Source organism: Rhinoraja longicauda, chromosome 33, assembly GCF_053455715.1.
Source record: "Rhinoraja longicauda isolate Sanriku21f chromosome 33, sRhiLon1.1, whole genome shotgun sequence".
In the NCBI taxonomy this organism is placed as follows: Eukaryota; Metazoa; Chordata; class Chondrichthyes; order Rajiformes; family Arhynchobatidae; genus Rhinoraja; species Rhinoraja longicauda.
This window is the reverse complement of record NC_135985.1, coordinates 14441602-14459767: the sequence shown is the minus strand read 5'-3', so window position 1 is coordinate 14459767 and position 18166 is coordinate 14441602. Positions and strand designations below refer to the sequence as shown.

The 18166-nt window shown below is 46.5% G+C and overlaps 2 protein-coding genes across 2 annotated transcripts in view; one reads left to right on the top strand and one right to left on the bottom strand.

The window, feature by feature from the left end:
- The window catches only part of LOC144609012 (AP-3 complex subunit sigma-2), a 48476-nt gene extending 35098 nt beyond the window's left edge, over positions 1–13378 (bottom strand). The window contains exons 1-5 of the mRNA XM_078427327.1: positions 13261–13378; positions 12780–12855; positions 11869–12001; positions 9247–9453; positions 4557–4720 (exon numbers count right to left, since the gene is read on the bottom strand). Of these exons, the coding sequence (XP_078283453.1) occupies positions 4557–4720; positions 9247–9453; positions 11869–12001; positions 12780–12855; positions 13261–13361 (681 nt within the window). The 5' untranslated portion in view covers positions 13362–13378. The remainder of the gene's footprint in view (positions 1–4556; positions 4721–9246; positions 9454–11868; positions 12002–12779; positions 12856–13260) is intronic.
- Positions 13379–13732: 354 nt separating this feature from the next.
- The window catches only part of afg2b (AAA ATPase AFG2B), a 10505-nt gene continuing 6071 nt past the window's right edge, over positions 13733–18166 (top strand). Inside the window, 4 exon segments of the mRNA XM_078427179.1 lie at positions 13733–14819; positions 16251–16436; positions 17903–17957; positions 17960–18060. Of these exon segments, the coding sequence (XP_078283305.1) occupies positions 13749–14819; positions 16251–16436; positions 17903–17957; positions 17960–18060 (1413 nt within the window). The 5' untranslated portion in view covers positions 13733–13748.

The following is an 18166-nucleotide window of genomic DNA, read 5'->3' as shown; positions in this document are numbered from 1 at the left end:
CTTCATCCCCAGGGCCATAGCTGCTATGAACCAGTCCTGCTGAGCCGGATGGTCACATCGCACAGTGATCCGGTACAGATCTACTTGCATTTTGTTTTGATTTATAACTGTTACAATTTGTTTCATTGGGTTGTTTAAATTAATACTGACTAGTTAATTAAATTATTGCATCGTATGGGAGGCGCATTCCCAATCTCGTTGTACCCTGTACAATGACAATAACGATATATTGTATTGTATTGCATTGTATTGCCTTCACAGATGCTGCCTGAGTGGCTGAGTTCTTCCAGGGCGGTCACGGTGGTGCAGCGGTAGAGTTGCTGCCATTCAGCAAATGCAGCGCTGGAGACCCGGGTTCGATCCTGACTACGGATGCTATCTGTACCGACTTCTCCCTGTGATCTGCGTGGGTCTTCTCCGAGATCTTCGGTTTCCTCCCACTACGAAGACGTACAGGTTTGTAGTTTAATTGGCTTATCCTGCACCTAATGTCCCTACACCCAGGGACACCTAGTATAGCCTCCGGTGGACTCTACGGAAGTGATGACCACAAGATACAAGCACTTTTTCTTTGTTCAGCATTAGAGCGTCTGCAGTTTTTGTGTTTCCATTTAATAGAATGGAATTCTCTGCCTCCAAGGCAGATGCAGATCACTAGATATATATACGGTGAAGATGGATGAATATTTGATAGCTTGAGCAATTGTAATACAGAAGGGAAGCTGTGGCCTGCATAGATCAGCCTTAATCATACTGAATGGCAGGGAAGGCTCAATGGCCTGTTCCTGCTATTTTGTGTTCTGGTGCTGGATTACAATCAATACACCCACCATCTCTGTAATTACTTCCTTTAAGACCTGAAGTTGACCATAATCCAGTAGACATCAGCCTTTAGCCTCATTATTGTCCAGTTCCTCAAGTAACATAAAGATTGTTTGAATTTACTCCAAAGCCCCCAATGCATCATAGTCGTGCAGCATGGAAACAAGCCGTTCGGTCCCATCCAAACAAACGAGCCCCATATAGAAGACGTCAATGGCCCTGCCATCATCAACTGTCTTGGTTACTTCTTCAAAACGTTCTAAATCATGAGACACTAGCTCCCATGCACAAAACCATGCTGACTATCCCTAGTCATCCCTTGTCTTTCCAAATGCATGTGTATCTTATCCCTCAGAATCCTCGCCAGTAACATTCCTCCCATAGATGTTAGGCTTACTGGTCTATGGTTCCCAGGTTTCTCTTTGCAGCTTTTTGATTTGTCAATTATGTTTAAAGTATCTTCTACTATGAAGACTGATCCAAAATAATTTAGAATCAATGTCATTTCCTCTACACACATTTCCCTTAGCTTGTCTATTCCTTTTCATACACATGTAGCAGTTCTCACTATCTGCAGAGTATTAACATCTTGTCCTACACAATGCTACATTTGCATTAAGATGGCATCAGTAATGTGAAATACCTGATCCCATGAATCCATTACACCTGTCCCATCCAAGAAAGCCTGCCATCTACACAACAGTGCAGCACAGAAAACAGATGAGAGTTCTCCGAATCGCTAACAGAAGAAGAGTGAAATTATTAAAATACATTTGATAACTTTTATTCATTGAGAACATTTAAATTTTGTTCAAATAAACAACTAATAAGCATTAGAGTAAAAAAAGTACAAATATATTGTTCACAGGCAAGCAAACTTTAACAAAAGGATGTTAAAAACAGTTAATAAAAAGCACATATTTTTCCATTGCATCTCTCAGAATTTCTCAAAGTTTAAAGTTGGCTAATGCTGGGCCCAGCCCCGGTTGGAGAGGTTCTGTCCTGGCTCTGTACGAGTGGCTCAAATCAGCCTCAGCATCTCTCCCTCCTCAACATGCTGACCTTGTTAACCCTTGATCCCAAAAAGCTTCTGGTAGGGACAGCACACACTTGCTTCTATTCTTATCTATCCACACACTCTTGATATTTCCTGTAACAGGATCACTTCCTTTCCAGAATCTGTCAAGGATTAATCCCACCTGCCCTTTTCGATCTCACCTGGCTTGACCCCACTATCACCTCCATTGGCCCCTCAGTTGTAACTGCATCATCAGGCTACTTGTCCAACATCCAGTAACAGATGAGTGGAAATTTCCTCCTATTAACAGTGAAGGATGAAGCCATCATCTTCAACTCCGTCACAATCTCTATTCCCCGACGACTGACCAATCCTCTCTTTGAAAATAAACTGTTGTTTGCAACCTCATGTTGTGCTCACCAGAGTTCACTTATGAACTTCAAACCTATGCAATGCGAAGATAACCTGGTTTCAGCTCAGTAAATCACTAACTCTCACCTTGGTTCACTGCAGGTCAATTCCCACCCAAACAAATCACTGACACATAACACTGCACTCGCTGACCAATATTCCCTCAGAGTTGTGCTAAAATTCATTTCAAATAAAAGCAAAAATTGAACCTTTTCCCCAGACATTGGTTTGCTGCCAGCTCATCAGTAACCCATATTCTCGGACTAAGCATAAAGTGCCAAAGAAGAAGGAAGAATGTAATTCAACACACGCAACAGTGCTCGGGTTCAGGAAAGGCATTAGATATGCGATTTAGTTCAAAAGCAAAGAAAAGCATAGAAGTTCAGATATAACCTTCGAGCAAAACACCAAGCTTCTTTGAATAGTGTTCTGCAGTTGGTAAATCCAAAGGGTCTTAGAATCTAAGTACATTTTAGTGCCAATTTAAGAACAAGTCAAAAGATGAGAGGGAGTGTAAAAAATAATGCGTAGTCAGGGCTGGTCATTTCATCGTCTCGCTGACTGCCTGAACCTTCAATCATCCTGGAAGGCAAAAACAATTGTTAAAATTGTCCGGGGATCGCTGGTCGGCATGTCTCAATGGGCCTGTTTCCGTGCTGTATCTCTAAACTAAATTTTTAAAACATTAAAATTACTAATGAAACAAATCACTCCTCAAATATAAAACTTGAACTGCCGAAGACAGATAGCTCATTTAAAACAGTGTTCGTGTCTACAATACAGACATCAGCCGTGCATGCAAAGAGAAAAGAAATTGGGGGGAATTGGTTGGGAGCCGAGGAACACATCTCCAACAAACCCTAGCTCTAATTATAGGTTCTGTTTAGAAAATGTTGTGACATTCCACCAATACCTGAACTTGCATGTCTTTTTTTATTATATATTCAAATCTAATGTACCAAAAGCCTTCTTGACCATCCTATCTCCCTGTGACGCCACTTTCAGGTAACTAGGTACCTGCATATCTAGATTCCTCTGCTCGGCAACACTCCCCAGGGTCCTGCCATTCACAGTGAAGGGCCTACCTTGGATTGACCTATTTAAGAGGAATAGGTCCTCTTTATTCCTCGTCATGAATTGCTCTGTTTCTTCCAATATCTGACTTCTTCGAAATACATTTACAGAAGTTTTCACTCTGTCTTTTTTTAAACTTTCATTCAAAATCATTTCCTTCAGCCCGATGTCATCCTCAGGGTCTAAATACCCACAGATGGATTCCCTTTCCCGCACAATCTTTGTTCCTGAACATTTCTGCAAATGCTTCTTTCACTGTCAGCCACTGCTTATGTACCATCTTATCTTTTAATCTACTTCAGCCTACTCTCCCTTCTTATCTAATACAATTGATTTTATGTTACCAGTTTCAGACAAAGGCAAGAAACCTCTTTTCCAGAGGATCCTTTACAATGAAATCATTAATTAATCCCGTCTCTTAAAATACAATTAGATCTGAAATAGACTGCTTCCAGCTAGGATCCACAAAGCACTGTGTTTTGAAATTATTTTGGATGTATTCCCTGAACTTGTCCTTGAGACCACTCTTACCAGTTTAATTTGCTCACTCTGTGCCAGTTAAGTCACCCATAACTATTGCATTATTCTTGTTACAAGTTCCCACTGTTTATTGACTGAAAGTGGCCATGTCTTTGGGCAAACAGTTAGAAAGCATTTGGACTACTCTCAACCCAAATATTGTTCTTCCTGATTTTGAGTAAAATTCATATCTCAGCACTGCCCATCTCTTCCATTCCACCTTTCCTTAGTAAACGTAGCACTACAGAGGATTCAGTGCCAGTTTTGTTAACCTTGCCGCTCGTACCAGTAAAGATTATTAGATCAAACTCATGCACCTCCATTAAGCCGTGACCTTATTTGGAATACTGTGTGCATTCTGATAATGTCTTTGTTTTTGATTTCTTTATTTTGTTCCTTTTACAAGTACTTACTCATCTTAGCATTTTATAGAATCATTTAATACTTTGTTAGTCCAATTGTAATTGACTAAAGAAAAGTTCATTGTCTGACTGCAAAGTTTTCTGATCATTCATTTAACAAAATGCATTTAATGTTCTTTCTGATACAACTCTTTTTCTCACAACAGCACGTAGTGAGGGTTCACTCTGCCAACTTCCTTGTGGTTCAATTCAAGTGACAATGAACGTCACAATAAGTTCACCTCTTCAAAATGTCAGACACATTTCCTAATAGGAGTTTGTGAAGTGGGCATTTTCCATCCATAACTTACCCACTCATCCTCATCAGCACCCTCTCCTCGGCTGCTGCCTTTATCCCCTTGCTCGTTTTTAGACTTTGTAGCAAATATATTGTCGGTCCAGGAATTTCCTGCCTTTTTATCACCTGCAAAGTTGCATTTGGTCACGTTTCCAGCATCCAATTTGGCTACTGTAACTGAAAATCAAGTACTTGCATTATTGGAGAGCACTGCACACCTTCCTGTATTTCAATCATTCAAAAGAACAATTGTTACATGTTGATGATGGAATTGATGGCTTTGTGGCCAGGTTTGTGGATGAAACGAAGATAGGCGGAGGGCAAGTTGAAGAAGCCGGGAATCTGCAGAGGGTGTGGACAGGTTGGGAGAGGGGGCAAAGAAGAGGCAAATGGAATACAGCGCAGCAAAGTTTACAGTTATTCCTTAGAAGGAATAAAGGCATAGACTACTTTCCAAATGGGGAGAGGATTCAGAAATCAGAGAAGCAAAGGGACTTGAAATGCAGGATTTCCAAAAGGATAATTTGCAGGATGAGTCAGTGGTAAGGAAGGCATATGCAATGCTAGCATTCATTTTCAAGGGACTAGAATATAAAAGCAAGGATGTAGTGCTGGGGATTTAAAGTTCCATGCACCTCAGTTTTAAATGACCACCCCCATATCTTAGAACTTATAACTAAATGATCAGCCATGATCATTGAATAGCGGTGCTGGCTCGAAGGGCCGAATGGCCTACTCCTGCACCTATTGTCTAACTGTGTCCCCTCGATCAAGACTCTGCCCCTTGTGGTAACGTCAACATCTGCACTGCCAAGTCCTCTCTGGATCAAAAGATCCATCATTGTACCGGTGCCAAAGAATGCCTCTCCAGCGTGTTTAAATGACTACCGACCGGTGGCCCTCACCTCGGTTGTCATGAAATGCTTTGAGAGGCTAGTCAAGAAGCACATCTGCGCCCTCCTTCCTTGCAACATGGACCCACTACAGTTCGCATACCGTCCGAACAGGTCCACGGATGATGCGGTCTCCCAGGTTCTACACACCGCTCCCTCTCATCTGGACAGCCAGGGGGGCTATGTGAGGATGCTGTTCATTGACTTTAGTTCAGCATTCAACACAATAGTCCCCAGCAGACTGGTTGAGAAGCTGCTGGAACTGGGGCTTAGCACCCCTCTGTGTGCCTGGGTCCTGGACTTTCTCACTGCCAGGCCTCAAGTGGTCAGGATGGGGGAACAAACATCTAGCTCCCTCACCCTGAACATAGGATCCCCCCAGGGCTGCGTCCTTAGCCCCCTACTGTACTCCCTGTACACACATGACTGTGGGGCCAGGTTCAGCTCAAACTCCATCATCAAGTTTGCTGATGACACTGTGGTGGTGGGCCGGATCTCCAACAAAGACGAGAAGGCCTACCGGGAGGAGGTGGCTGATCTGGCACTCTGGTGTCAGGACAATAGCCTCCTCTTGAATGTTACTAAAACAAAGGAGCTGATTGTGGACTTCAGAAGGGCTAAACATCCAAGGACGTACACACCACTGGAGATAAATGGGTCTATTGTGGATAGGGTGAGCAGTTTTAAATACTTGGGACTCCGCATCGCAGAGGATCTGACGTGGGCAACGCACATTGCCGCACTGGTGGGTAAGGCTAAGCAGCGCCTTTACCACCTTAGACAACTGAGGAAATTCAGAGTGTCTCTGAGGATCCTTCATTGCTTCTACTCTGGGGCTGTAGAGAGCATCCTGTCCGGCAACATTACAGTCTGGTTTGGGAACAGCTCTGCCCAGGACAGGATGGCCCTGCAGAGAGTAGTGCGTTCGGCAGAACGCACCATGGGAACTACACTCGTCCCCCTGCAGGACCTATACATCAGGAGGTGCAGATCCAGAGCAAGCAAGATCATGAGGGACCCCTGCCACCCCAGTAACGGACTGTTCCAGATGCTACGATCAGGCAAACGCCTCCGCTGTCACGCTGTGAAAACGGAGAGGATGAGACGGAGCTTCTTCCCACAGGCCATCAGGACTGTCAACTTTTATAACCCCAGAGACTAAATTTTTGTCGACACTAATAGTAACTTATTAACTTTATTTATATGCTATAACTGTAATTCTTTTTGTGCACAACCCGCAGGCATTGCCACTTTCATTTCACTGCACATCGTGTATGTGCATGTGACAAATAAATTTGACTTGACTTGACTTATCTTATGTGTTTTGATAAAATCATCGCTCATTCTTCTGATGACAACGAATACCTGATCTAACTTCTGTGACATTGAAACTGTCCCAACTCAGAAATTAGCCTGGGAAAAGTCTTTCGGATAGCCTACAATGCTCCTGCATTTTTTCTTAAATAAGGGCAACAAAAGTTAACTAAAAAGGCAATACGGGGAGAAAAGATGAGGTACGAGGGTAAACTAGCCAATAATATAAAGGAGGATAGCAAAAGTTTTTTTAGGTACGTGAAGAGGGAAAAAATAGTCAAGGTAAATGTGGGTCCCTTGAAGACAGAAGCAGGGGAATTTATTATGGGGAACAAAGAAATGGCAGACGAGTTAAACCGTTACTTTGGATCTGTCTTCACTGAGGAAGATACACACAATCTCCCAAATGTTCTAGGGACCGGAGAACCTAGGGTGATGGAGGAACTGAAGGAAATCCACATTAGGCAGGAAATGGTTTTGGGTAGACTGATGGGACTGAAGGCTGATAAATCCCCAGGGCCTGATGGTCTGCATCCCAGGGTACTTAAGGAGGTGGCTCTAGAAATAATGGAAGCATTGGAGATCATTTTTCAATGTTCTATAGATTCAGGATCAGTTCCTGTGGATTGGAGGATAGCAAATGTTATCCCACTTTTTAAGAAAGGAGGGAGAGAGAAAACGGGTAATTATAGACCAGTTAGTCTGACATCAGTGGTGGGGAAGATGCTGGGGTCAATTATAAAAGACGAAATTGCTGAGCATTTGGATAGCAGTAACAGGATCATTCCGAGTCAGCATGGATTTACGAAGGGGAAATCATGCTTCACAAATCTACTGGAATTTTTTGAGGATGTAACTAGGAAAATTGACAGGGGAGAGTCAGTGGATGTGGTGTACCTCGACTTTCAGAAAGCCTTCGACAAGGTCCCACATAGGAGATTAGTGGGCAAAATTAGGGCACATGGTATTGGGGGTAGGGTACTGACATGGATAGAAAATTGGTTGACAGACAGAAAGCAAAGAGTGGGGATAAATGGGTCCCTTTCGGAATGGGAGGCAGTGACCAGTGGGGTACCGCAAGGTTCGGTGCTGGGACCCCAGCTATTTACGATATACATTAATGACAGACGAAGGGATTAAAAGTACCATTAGCAAATTTGCAGATGATACTAAGCTGGGGGGTAGTGTGAATTGTGAGGAAGATGCAATAAGGCTGCAGGATGACTTGGACAGGTTGTGTGAGTGGGCGGATACATGGCAGATGCAGTTTAATGTAGATAAGTGTGAGGTTATTCACTTTGGAAGTAAGAATAGAAAGGCAGATTATTATCTGAATGGTGTCAAGTTAGGAGGAGGGGGAGTTCAACGAGATCTGGGTGTCCTAGTGCATCAGTCAATGAAAGGAAGCATGCAGGTACAGCAGGCAGTGAAGAAAGCCAATGGAATGTTGGCCTTCGTAACAAGAGTTGAGTATAGGAGCAAAGAGGTCCTTCTACAGTTGTACCGGGCCCTGGTGAGACCGCACCTGGGGTACTGTGTGCAGTTTTGGTCTCCAAATTTGAGGAAGGATATTCTTGCTATGGAGGGCGTGCAGCGTAGGTTCACTAGGTTAATTCCCGGAATGGCGGGACTGTCGTATGTTGAAAGGCGGGAGCGATTGGGCTTGTATACACTGGAATTTAGAAGGATGAGGGGGGATCTTATTGAAACATATAAGATAATTAGGGGATTGGACACATTAGAGGCAGGAAACATGTTCCCAATGTTGGGGGTGTCCAGAACAAGGGGCCACAGTTTAAGAATAAGGGGTAGGCCATTTAGAACGGAGATGAGGAAGAACTTTTTCAGTCAGAGAGTGGTGAAGGTGTGGAATTCTCTGCCTCAGAAGGCAGTGGAGGCCAGTTTGTTGGATGCTTTCAAGAGAGAGCTGGATAGAGCTCTTAAGGATAGCGGAATGAGGGGGTATGGGGAGAAGGCAGGAACGGGGTACTGATTGAGAGTGATCAGCCATGATCGCATTGAATGGCGGTGCTGGTTCGAAGGGCTGAATGGCCTACTCCTGCACCTATTGTCTATTGACCAAGGATACAGAGTGGTGTAAAATAATTGGATGAAGGTTTTGGGGAAATAGGGAGATGTTTCTCACCGAGAAGCTGGTGGGACTCTGGAAGTTGCCTCCTGGGAGTCCCCTCCTGGAACCTCCCTCCTGGGATGTAGGACAGTCAGATACCCCCAAGATGAATTAACTAGCAGCTGGATGTGTCCTTGAAAAGCTCTGACTGGCAGGGTTGTGAACCTGGTGCGGAAAGTGGGATGAAGCCATTAGGTTTCCTTCTGACTGGCACGGAAATAATGGGCCAAAAGTCCAACCATTAAGGTTCTGTGAATAGCGATTACATTTCAGTAGTAAATTGTCTGGGACAATCTGTAGACAGTGAGAAGTTCTGGAGAATTTCCAGTTTTACCATTCAGCCAATTCCACAGCGCAGTACTTACGGATAAATGGGCTGTTGCCCTGTGTTTTCAAACGCAATGCAGCTCCGACCTCCAGCTCAATGTTTCCCATCTCTTCTTCAGTGATCCAAAATGCAAGGCTTTGGTCTGGGGTGTGTTTCTCCGAGATCTGCACCAGCTCTGGTTTGTAAATCAACTTCTTCAACTCTTCTGTCGAAATCTTATCCGACTGTCCTTTAGCTTCCACCTCTGTCACATGGTGTAACAAAGGGGAAAGAGAAACAAAGGCCAAAATAGTCTCAACATTTTGCTTCAGGTAACTGTCCTCTATGGACACCTTAACCTCCCCAGGTTTACAACCATTCTCTTACCACTTAACAACCAGAGAATTAGCAGTAGATTTCACAAGCAAATAGCAGGAATAAGCCACTTGCCCCCTCAAACCTGCCCTTCCCTTCATTATGATCATTGCTGATACATGCTGGCCCAATTCCACTTCTGTGCCAGTTCCACATAACCCGCACTTCCTTGATCTTTCAATTATTTCTCTCCATATATGTTACTTCCACTTTAAATATACCTAATGACCCAGCCTTCACCACCTGAGAGTTCCAGAGATTCACCACCTTCTGGGAGAAGTCATTTCTACACATCTTAGTTTTGAATGACCACCCCATCATTTTGTAGCTGTGTCCTCTTGTTTGTAACTTTCCAATGAGAGAACATATCCCAGCATCTACCCTATCAAGCTGGGCCAGACCATCTCTTCCAACGAAATCTCCTCTTCTGGTATATCTATTAATTCCAAAGCAAGTACATCCACCTTTAGCTACAGAGGTGTACGATACTCAATGAGGGCAAGTGCTGATCTTGCCAGCAATGCTCATTTCCCATAATTGGTGCAAAGATATTTTTGACTGCTTCTAATAGACCAGTACCCTCAGTACACCAATGTATCCAGGGTCTCCCCAGGTTTACAAAAACCTGGATTGTGGACAACCCATACATACGAGTGAGTTTTTGGAGACCAGTGGGACGGGCTTGCTGACTGCCGCGGCACTACAGGTATCTCCTGCTGGTTGGCAATGGGCCATTTTTATGTGCCTTCCCTTACCCCGCCCTCACCCCCACACATAACATCCCCCACTGAGTCAAGCAGCACTGGGAATGCTGAATAAACTCACTTGACTCACTGAGTCAGTGAGGCTGGCTGGCTGGCTGTTCGCTCTCCTTACACAGCTGTGTCTGTTCATTTATAACTTACAAACAGATCTCAGGAACAGAGCTCAGTCATAATCTGCAGACTTCCTGTACTTGATTCCTCTTCATTTAAAAATCCCACTTTCCGTTAAAAGTTTTTAATATGAGATTACATATATCTGCCAACCTCTTGCCCACTCACCTGACCTGCCCAGATCCTTCAGACTCATTGTATCCTCACAGCTCATTTTCCCACCCACCCTTGGATATGTAATATTGTCATCTCATCAGTCAATAATGTAAACTAGGAAAAGCTGAGAGCTTGGAACCCTTCACGGTGGCATCACAAGCCTGCCAAACCGGAAATAATAATTGGCGGTTTTCTGTCCTCTAACCAATCCTCTATAACTACAAATGTTATAAATAATGCCTCTTCAGATGCCCTTGAAACTCCAAGTTCTCAATGGAACCGATTGTTCACTAGTCTGTCCATTCCTGCCTCTTAGGTTTGAACTCCTCCAATCTCAACTGTCACGTGAAATAAAAATTCAGCAGGTCAGGATCATGTGGAGATAATAGGATTCGCAGGTAAATAACATCATAACAGCGAACAATTAAAATGTAAGCAAATGCTAAGGACAGCATAGCGAGGAGAGGAGGCAGAAAGGCCTGTTCTAGGGCAGCAACAAAGAGATCTTGAATGGCACGTGGTGGTGGGTTCATCTGAGAGGATGGGGAAAGGTACCGTTACAGTCAGTGGGTGTAAATGCTAGCCAGCAGCCTGCTAAAATGTGGATTTAAAACCAGCTCGATTCCCATTTTCATGAATTGACAGTGAAATCAGGTTTAAATGTGTCAGAACTGTGCAGCACAATATAAAAGCTGGTGTACTGGACATCTAGGATTCAGGGAAGCCAATCTCACTTTTGGAGAAGTGGCGAGGAATGTGGAATTAGAGATGGAAACAGTGGGAAAATGCAATGCAGTTCTTCTGGCAGAGCTGCTGCCTCACAGCTTCAGCAACCTAAGTTCAATCTGCATCTCTGGTACTTTCAGTGCTAGTTTGCATAATCTGCCTGTGACCACGTGGATTTCCTCCTGTGCTCTCACATCCCAAAAACACGCAAGTTCATAGATTAATTGAATGCTTTAAGTGGCTCCTAGTATATTGGTAAGTGGTAGAATCTGCTGAGAATTCTTGGGAATGTGGAGAGAATAGGTTGCAGGGAAGACAAATAAGGAGAATGAAATGGCTCATTGAGCTTGCTTGGACTCGATGTTGCAAGGAGATATGGAAATATAGCAGAGTGAAGTGAGAGACATGAAAGTCACTGACATTTATTGGGAAATGGGGACCTCTCCCAAAGAACCAATGACTCTGATACTCAAAGTATCAGAACGGTATTTGCCCCCCGAGGTGGACCCCATTCGATGAAAAAGCGTCTCATTTGCAACCTAACTCACTGAAGGATGACATTAAGTATCCAGTGTTGACTTTCTTGGTTTCACTGAAGTTTGGTTCAATCTCCGCTCCATTAGAATCAAACTTTCTTTTGTGGATTTTTGTTGGCTGAATATATAGAATGAAGTAACGGTACTGCAAAAGATGCAAAAAAATCAACATGGTACGGTAATACATATTTGATTACTTACATATTAATAGAAACACAAACAAGTTAGAATTATGGTAATTACATTTGCATTTTTCAGACTGCTAATCATGGCTTTAACATGGGTGTATTTCCCACATGGCATTCTGACCTTCACATTGACATCACTGGCTGCCAGGAGAATGTACAAATTGTCCAGAAACGAGTCAGGTGCTTTAGCACCATCGAATTAAAGGGAATGTTCTATAACATAGGCCAGGCCCATCCTACAAATCACCAGGAACATGTAAAAATTCAGTAGGTTGAGACACTTGATGCAATCCTGCAAAGGTGGCCCTCAGGATGAAATCCACATCGGGTGCCTTTCTGTAGGCTTTCTCTGAACATCTACATTTCACACCTTGGATCTCCAGATGAAATGGAAGATGACCAGGTGACTGCCGTGAGGGGCTTAAAGGCCACCCCTGCTCAGCACTCATGCTTCTGCTCGGACCAGCCTCCGATTATTGCTTTTCGGTCGCAGCTTCATTCCTTGATCTTAACCACTCCTCGCTGCACTTTTCCTCCGAAATCCCCTCCATACCATAGCCAGTACTGTCCCACCAACTCCCCCACAACCCAGGAGGGGCTGACTCGACACCACCTAGCCCCGAATTACCGTACAATCCCCCAACATTATCACACCCTCCCCACCCACCCACCCACTGTCACCCGTTACCCCAGAACCGTCCCCACCCAAGTACCGACACCGACGGACCCACTCACCTTGTTGTCGGTCTTGTCCTCGATCTGATGCCGGGTCACCAGCCGCAGTTCCCCTTCCAGCACCGCCCCGGGACCACTGTAAACAAGCACCGAGTTAGTGTGGTTCAATGATACTTCATTGTCACATGTATGACAATGAAATGTTTTGTTTTGCATAGAACCCGGTTAAAAAAAACACAAGAGTCGCCATGTTTCTGGCACTGACAAAGTTACAAAAGGTTCACCGAGCAGTACTATCTTCTGTGTAGGAAGGAACTGAAGATGCTGGTTTACACTGAAGATAGACACAAAATAATGGAGTAACTCAGCGGGATATGCAGCATCTCTGGAGAAAAGGAATAGGTGGCGTTTCTGAAGAAGGTTCTCGACCCTTCTCCTTCTCTCCAGGAGGTGTTGTCTTACTCCAACATTTTGTGTCCATCTTTAGTCCTATCTTCCGCCTGCGGCGGGCGGGGTCACGCGCAGTCCCCCGGGGCCTCACCATGGTGTCGGTGTCGCGGCGGCCGGAACCCAGCAGCCGGGAAGCTGCTGCCGGTGTACCGGGCCGACCCGCAGCCGCTCGTCGCTGTAGATGCGGCTCATAGTCCGACTGGAAGGCTTCCGGCGGAAACCAAAGATACTAGAGGAGCAAGATAAACCACTCGACCCTAAAAACTGTAGTATGTTATGGCGCCATTTTAGTAGGCAGAAACATTTTTAAAGAAAAGTAACAAAAATCTGTGAACTGATAGATGAGATATATTATGTATTTTTATGGTATCATCACACATATTGTTCCCCCAAAACACTGATTACACTGCGAGAGGCGTAACGGACGGCAGGTTTTGCCTACTAAAATGGCGGACGTTACGCTCTTTTGCGTGCTACGCTTCAGTATAGGCGATTTCAACGGAGTGGTCCATCTTGTTCCTCTAGTATCTTTGGCGGAAACTAGTCGATCGCCCAGGTAACGGTGCCGGCGGCTGCGCCATGGAGGGGCCGGAGCTGCGGCTGCTGCCGCCCGATGCTCGGGACCGCGGCTCCCAGCGCTGCCGCCTGGGGCCCCGGGCTCTGGCAGCGCTGGCCGTGCGCCTCGGCGCCCCGCTACGGGTGTGCGTGGCCGGCGGCCTGGCCCTCTGCTCCGCCTGGCCCCGGGCTGACCGCGCCGACGGCTTCGTGCAACTGGACACCAAGTGCGCCAGCCCGGGCTTCCCCGACTGTGGGGCCCGAGGCCTAAGCCTGGGCATCGGGCAGTTGCAGCCCGTCGGCTGCAGTAGGGCCAGGCGGGTGTGTGTGCGGGCGGTGGTGGCGGCGCGGCCCAACGGCCCGGAGCCTCCGTCGCCGCTCCCGCTGATCCGCGGCCTGCTGAAGGGCGTCTACCTGAGCGCCGGGCTGGTGGTGCGGGTGGCAGACCCCGAGGCCTCGGCCTGTCCCGGCGCCTTGCTCCAGCTCGAGGTCGTCTGGCTGGATCCACCGGCCGCCGGGGCCGCTCTGTTGGCGGCAGGTGCAGAGGTGCAGGTGGCCGAGGTGTTGAGTTTGGATCAGTACCGGGCCGAGAGCCGAGCCCCGGCCAAGGCTCTGGGGCCGGCGCCCGAGCCTGTTCTTACCTCCCTGCGGGAGGCGCTGGCATGGCCGCTCCTCTACCCCAAGGCCTCGGCGCGCCTGGGGCTGGACTGCCCGCGGGGCGTGCTGTTGCTCGGGCCATCGGGCGTGGGCAAGACCCGTCTGCTGCGCTGCCTGGCCCGGGAGCTGGGCGCCACGGTGCTGGAGGCCTCAGCCTCGACCTTGCTCGGGCCGCGGCCCGGGGATAGCGAGCGCCGTCTCCGGCGTCTCTTTGGGCGGGCCGCGGCCGAGCGTCGGCCTTGCCTGCTCTTCATCGACCAGTTGGACGCCGTGTTTTCCCGCAGGGAGGGTCGGAGCCAGGGCGCCGAGCACCGACTGTTGGCGCAGCTCCTCTGCCTGTTCGACGGCCCGGACCGGACGTTCGTGTTAGTGGCCGCCACGGACAGACCCGAGGCATTGGACCCCGCACTGAGAAGGCCAGGACGATTTGATCGGGAGGTGAGGGTTGCGCCCAGCGGGAGTCGGTGTATGGAGGGAGGGGAGGCAGCAATAGCCGGGGCGAGCCCACCCCAGGGAAGTAGGGACCGGGTTGAGACTGAGCCTCTTTCCCCCTGGACTCCCTCCGGGCTAAGCCTGTTAGTTACTTGAGTCGTTGATCGCGCTCAAGACCACTGTCAGGCTTCACCTGGAACCAGTAGTTGCCTGTACATGGATTGAGTTAGAGGTGCAGTAGGTGGGGAACATGATTTCAAATGTAGCAAAAGCAATTGTAGACAATTTCTCAAGCTGTACGTTTGTCAGAAATATTAGACCAATTATGTTCTGTGGAACTTGGTATGCTGTTTATTTAGAATCGTACAGCACCCAAATGGGCCCTTTGGCCCAGTGAGTCCAGCCCGAGATGTTTGCCCATCTAAAATAGCAAGACTACATTTCGCAATACAACTCATTACCCCTATGACTGATCAGGTTCCCTCTGAATAGCTGTGAAAAGTTCCCAGCATATGATTGATGCGGCGAATGTGGTATAGTAGTTTGACACGATGCTAGTTTCTCATGAGGCAGGAGTATTTTATTGTCATATATGATTTCCTTACAGCTAATACGCTCTAATCCAGGCAACATCCTAGTGAACCTCTTCTGTGTCCTCCAAAGCCTCCATATCCATTCTGTAATGGGGTGACCAGAACTGTACATGATACTCCAAATGTGGCCTAAACAAAGCAGCAACTCGACTTTGTGGCTATAATACTAAACGACTCCAATGGCCCCAACGACTAAAGGCAAACATGCTTCCACCTTCTTTACCACCTTGTCTGCTTATGTTGTCACCTACAGGGAGCTATGGATTTGTATCCAATCAATACTGCTAAGGGCCCTGCTATATCTTATATACTTTCTCCTTGCATTTGGCCTTTCAAAGTGCAACACCTCGAATCTACGTATTAAGCTCCATCTACCATTTCTTCGTCCACATCGCCAACAGCTTTATTTCCTCGTGAATCTTTTAAAACTCCCATTGTTTGTGTGTCATCAGTAAATTTGCTAATCGGTCTGTTTACATTTTAATTCAGATTGTTTATATACATCACAAACAACAATGCTCCCGGCTCCAACACCTGCGAAACACCATTGATCACCACCCTGGAACAATTGCTGCCAGTCCTGCCCTTCACGCAACCATGTTTTCTGTGTTTCCACATTCACTAGTGACACAATGAGGGGAGAATTGGATTTCTATATACCAGAACTGGGTCTTGCCCCAGCCACCATGCTCCATCCATTCAACCTGTTTGAGCAGTAAATGTGCCCCCTTCCCTGGCTGCAGCAGTGCATTCACTGACTTCCTCATTTCTTGGTCCAATCCTGCTGGTTTTACGATTGCATTTTTGCACTCGACATCAGACCCACTTCTGTTCCTTCCTCCAGGTCACAATCGGGGTCCCTACTATGTTGCAACGCCAATCCATTTTGGAAGCGGTCACCGCCCCGATGCCTCTGAGCACTGATGTTAATGTGTCCTGGCTGGCAGAAGCAACAAGTGGCTACGTTGGGGCTGACCTGACAGCCCTGTGTCGAGAGGCCGCGCTGCAGGTCATCAGGCGCAGTTCCCAGGTATGGAGACAAACAAACTGCCAGAAACACCCAGGCACCTTAATTGGTACATGTGACAATTCATTTCACTGCACATCGTGTATGTGTATGTGACAAATAAACTTGACTTGAATAAACAGGCCTTGAAACCTTGAGGCTGGGTGCAGAGGCCAGCCTCTGATCCCACTTCCCAGTGGAGTGAGTGTGAGATTTAAGCCAAATAGAATCGTGCAAAGTGATGTTGAATTGAACTGGTTAGCCATGAGATGCTCTAGCCCATTAGTAGCAGGAGAGATGTTTGCTACCATCATCTGCAGCCTCGTGACCAGGCAGATTCCTCACATCGCCGATACAGTCAGCCCAAGGGATGTTCAGGAAAACAACATGCCGGTTTATAGAGGGATGCAATAGAACTATCTGCATGCAGAGCAGACAGTGTGAAGAGCCAAGCCAGCCACAATCAACAGATCAGATCAAAGCTCTGTTGTGTCTGATGCAGAATAGTAATACGAATAAAGTGGCAATGGGAGGAGATGTTCCAAGAATACCTTCCTTAACAATGACGAGGAACACATGATAGATGTGGGTCCCAAGATCAAGAATGCTTCAGCCAAGACAAGGCCAAAGCTTTCTCAACCATGTTCAGCCGCAATATTAAGTAGATGATCCACAAATCCTTGCTATTGCAGATTCAGTGGTGAGCAAATAGCTGAGAGGACTGGCCTCAGTGAAGGCGATGGAAATAGAATATTGTACCAGAACTAGCCTCTAGGTAAGCTGGTTGTGCACAGTTCAACACTGGCACCTCCCTGGCAATACAGAAAATTATGCCCTGCTCAGAAAAAAAAAAAGACAAATCCAATCCAGCTAATTATTCTCATTGAAGTGATGGAAGGGATCACCAACACTGCATTCAAATGGTACTTTACTCCCCAATAATCTACCAAACCTACTGAGCTCCAAACCTCATCAGAGGCTTGTTCCCAACATGGACCAAAGAACTGAATTCCATGTGAGACGACATAAATCGTTGCAGGTTTCTCTAGTCCAAGGAGGCACACCCCTCGTTGAAGGACCAGAAAGGATAGGTGGGGGTGGGAGCCAAGAACGGGGGGGGGGGGGGCAAAGAGGGACCTTTGGGACTATAATGAGTAATTTGTAACTTTGTCGGCACCAAGATACGTGGCGACTCTTTGCGTACTTTGTACATTGTATGCAAAAACAAAGATTTTCGCTGTACCTTGGTACATGTGACAATAAAGTTTCAATGAATAGTTTGTCTACTGGTCATTACATAGACCAGGGAACTGCTGTGGATCAATGTTCTCTGAAGCAGCCTCCTCCTCCTCCCCCATAAACTTTAGCCTATGCTGTACCATAACCCCTGTTAGCAGTATCCAGGTACTTTGGCCAATCCTCCAGCCTTGCTTGTTTGTTGAAATCACTTATTTTCCCCGGCTATTAAACTTCTGATTTTTTTGAGGAAGGGCTCGGTGAAGCAGCCGATTACACTGGCAGACTTCCAGGAGGCGCTGAAGATCGTGTTCCCTCCTCTCTGCGGAGCAGCATTGGCCTGACTGACTTCAGACCCGTGCCCTGGGACCAGGTCGGAGGCTTGGATGATATCAAGTTGAAACTAAGGCAGGTAAAGTTCATAAAACCCTTCCCTTGCCCATCTGCTTCAAACCAATTTAATTCTCTCTGCTGCTCTTTCTCTCTTCTTTCTCTCTCTCTCTCTCTCTCTCTCTCTC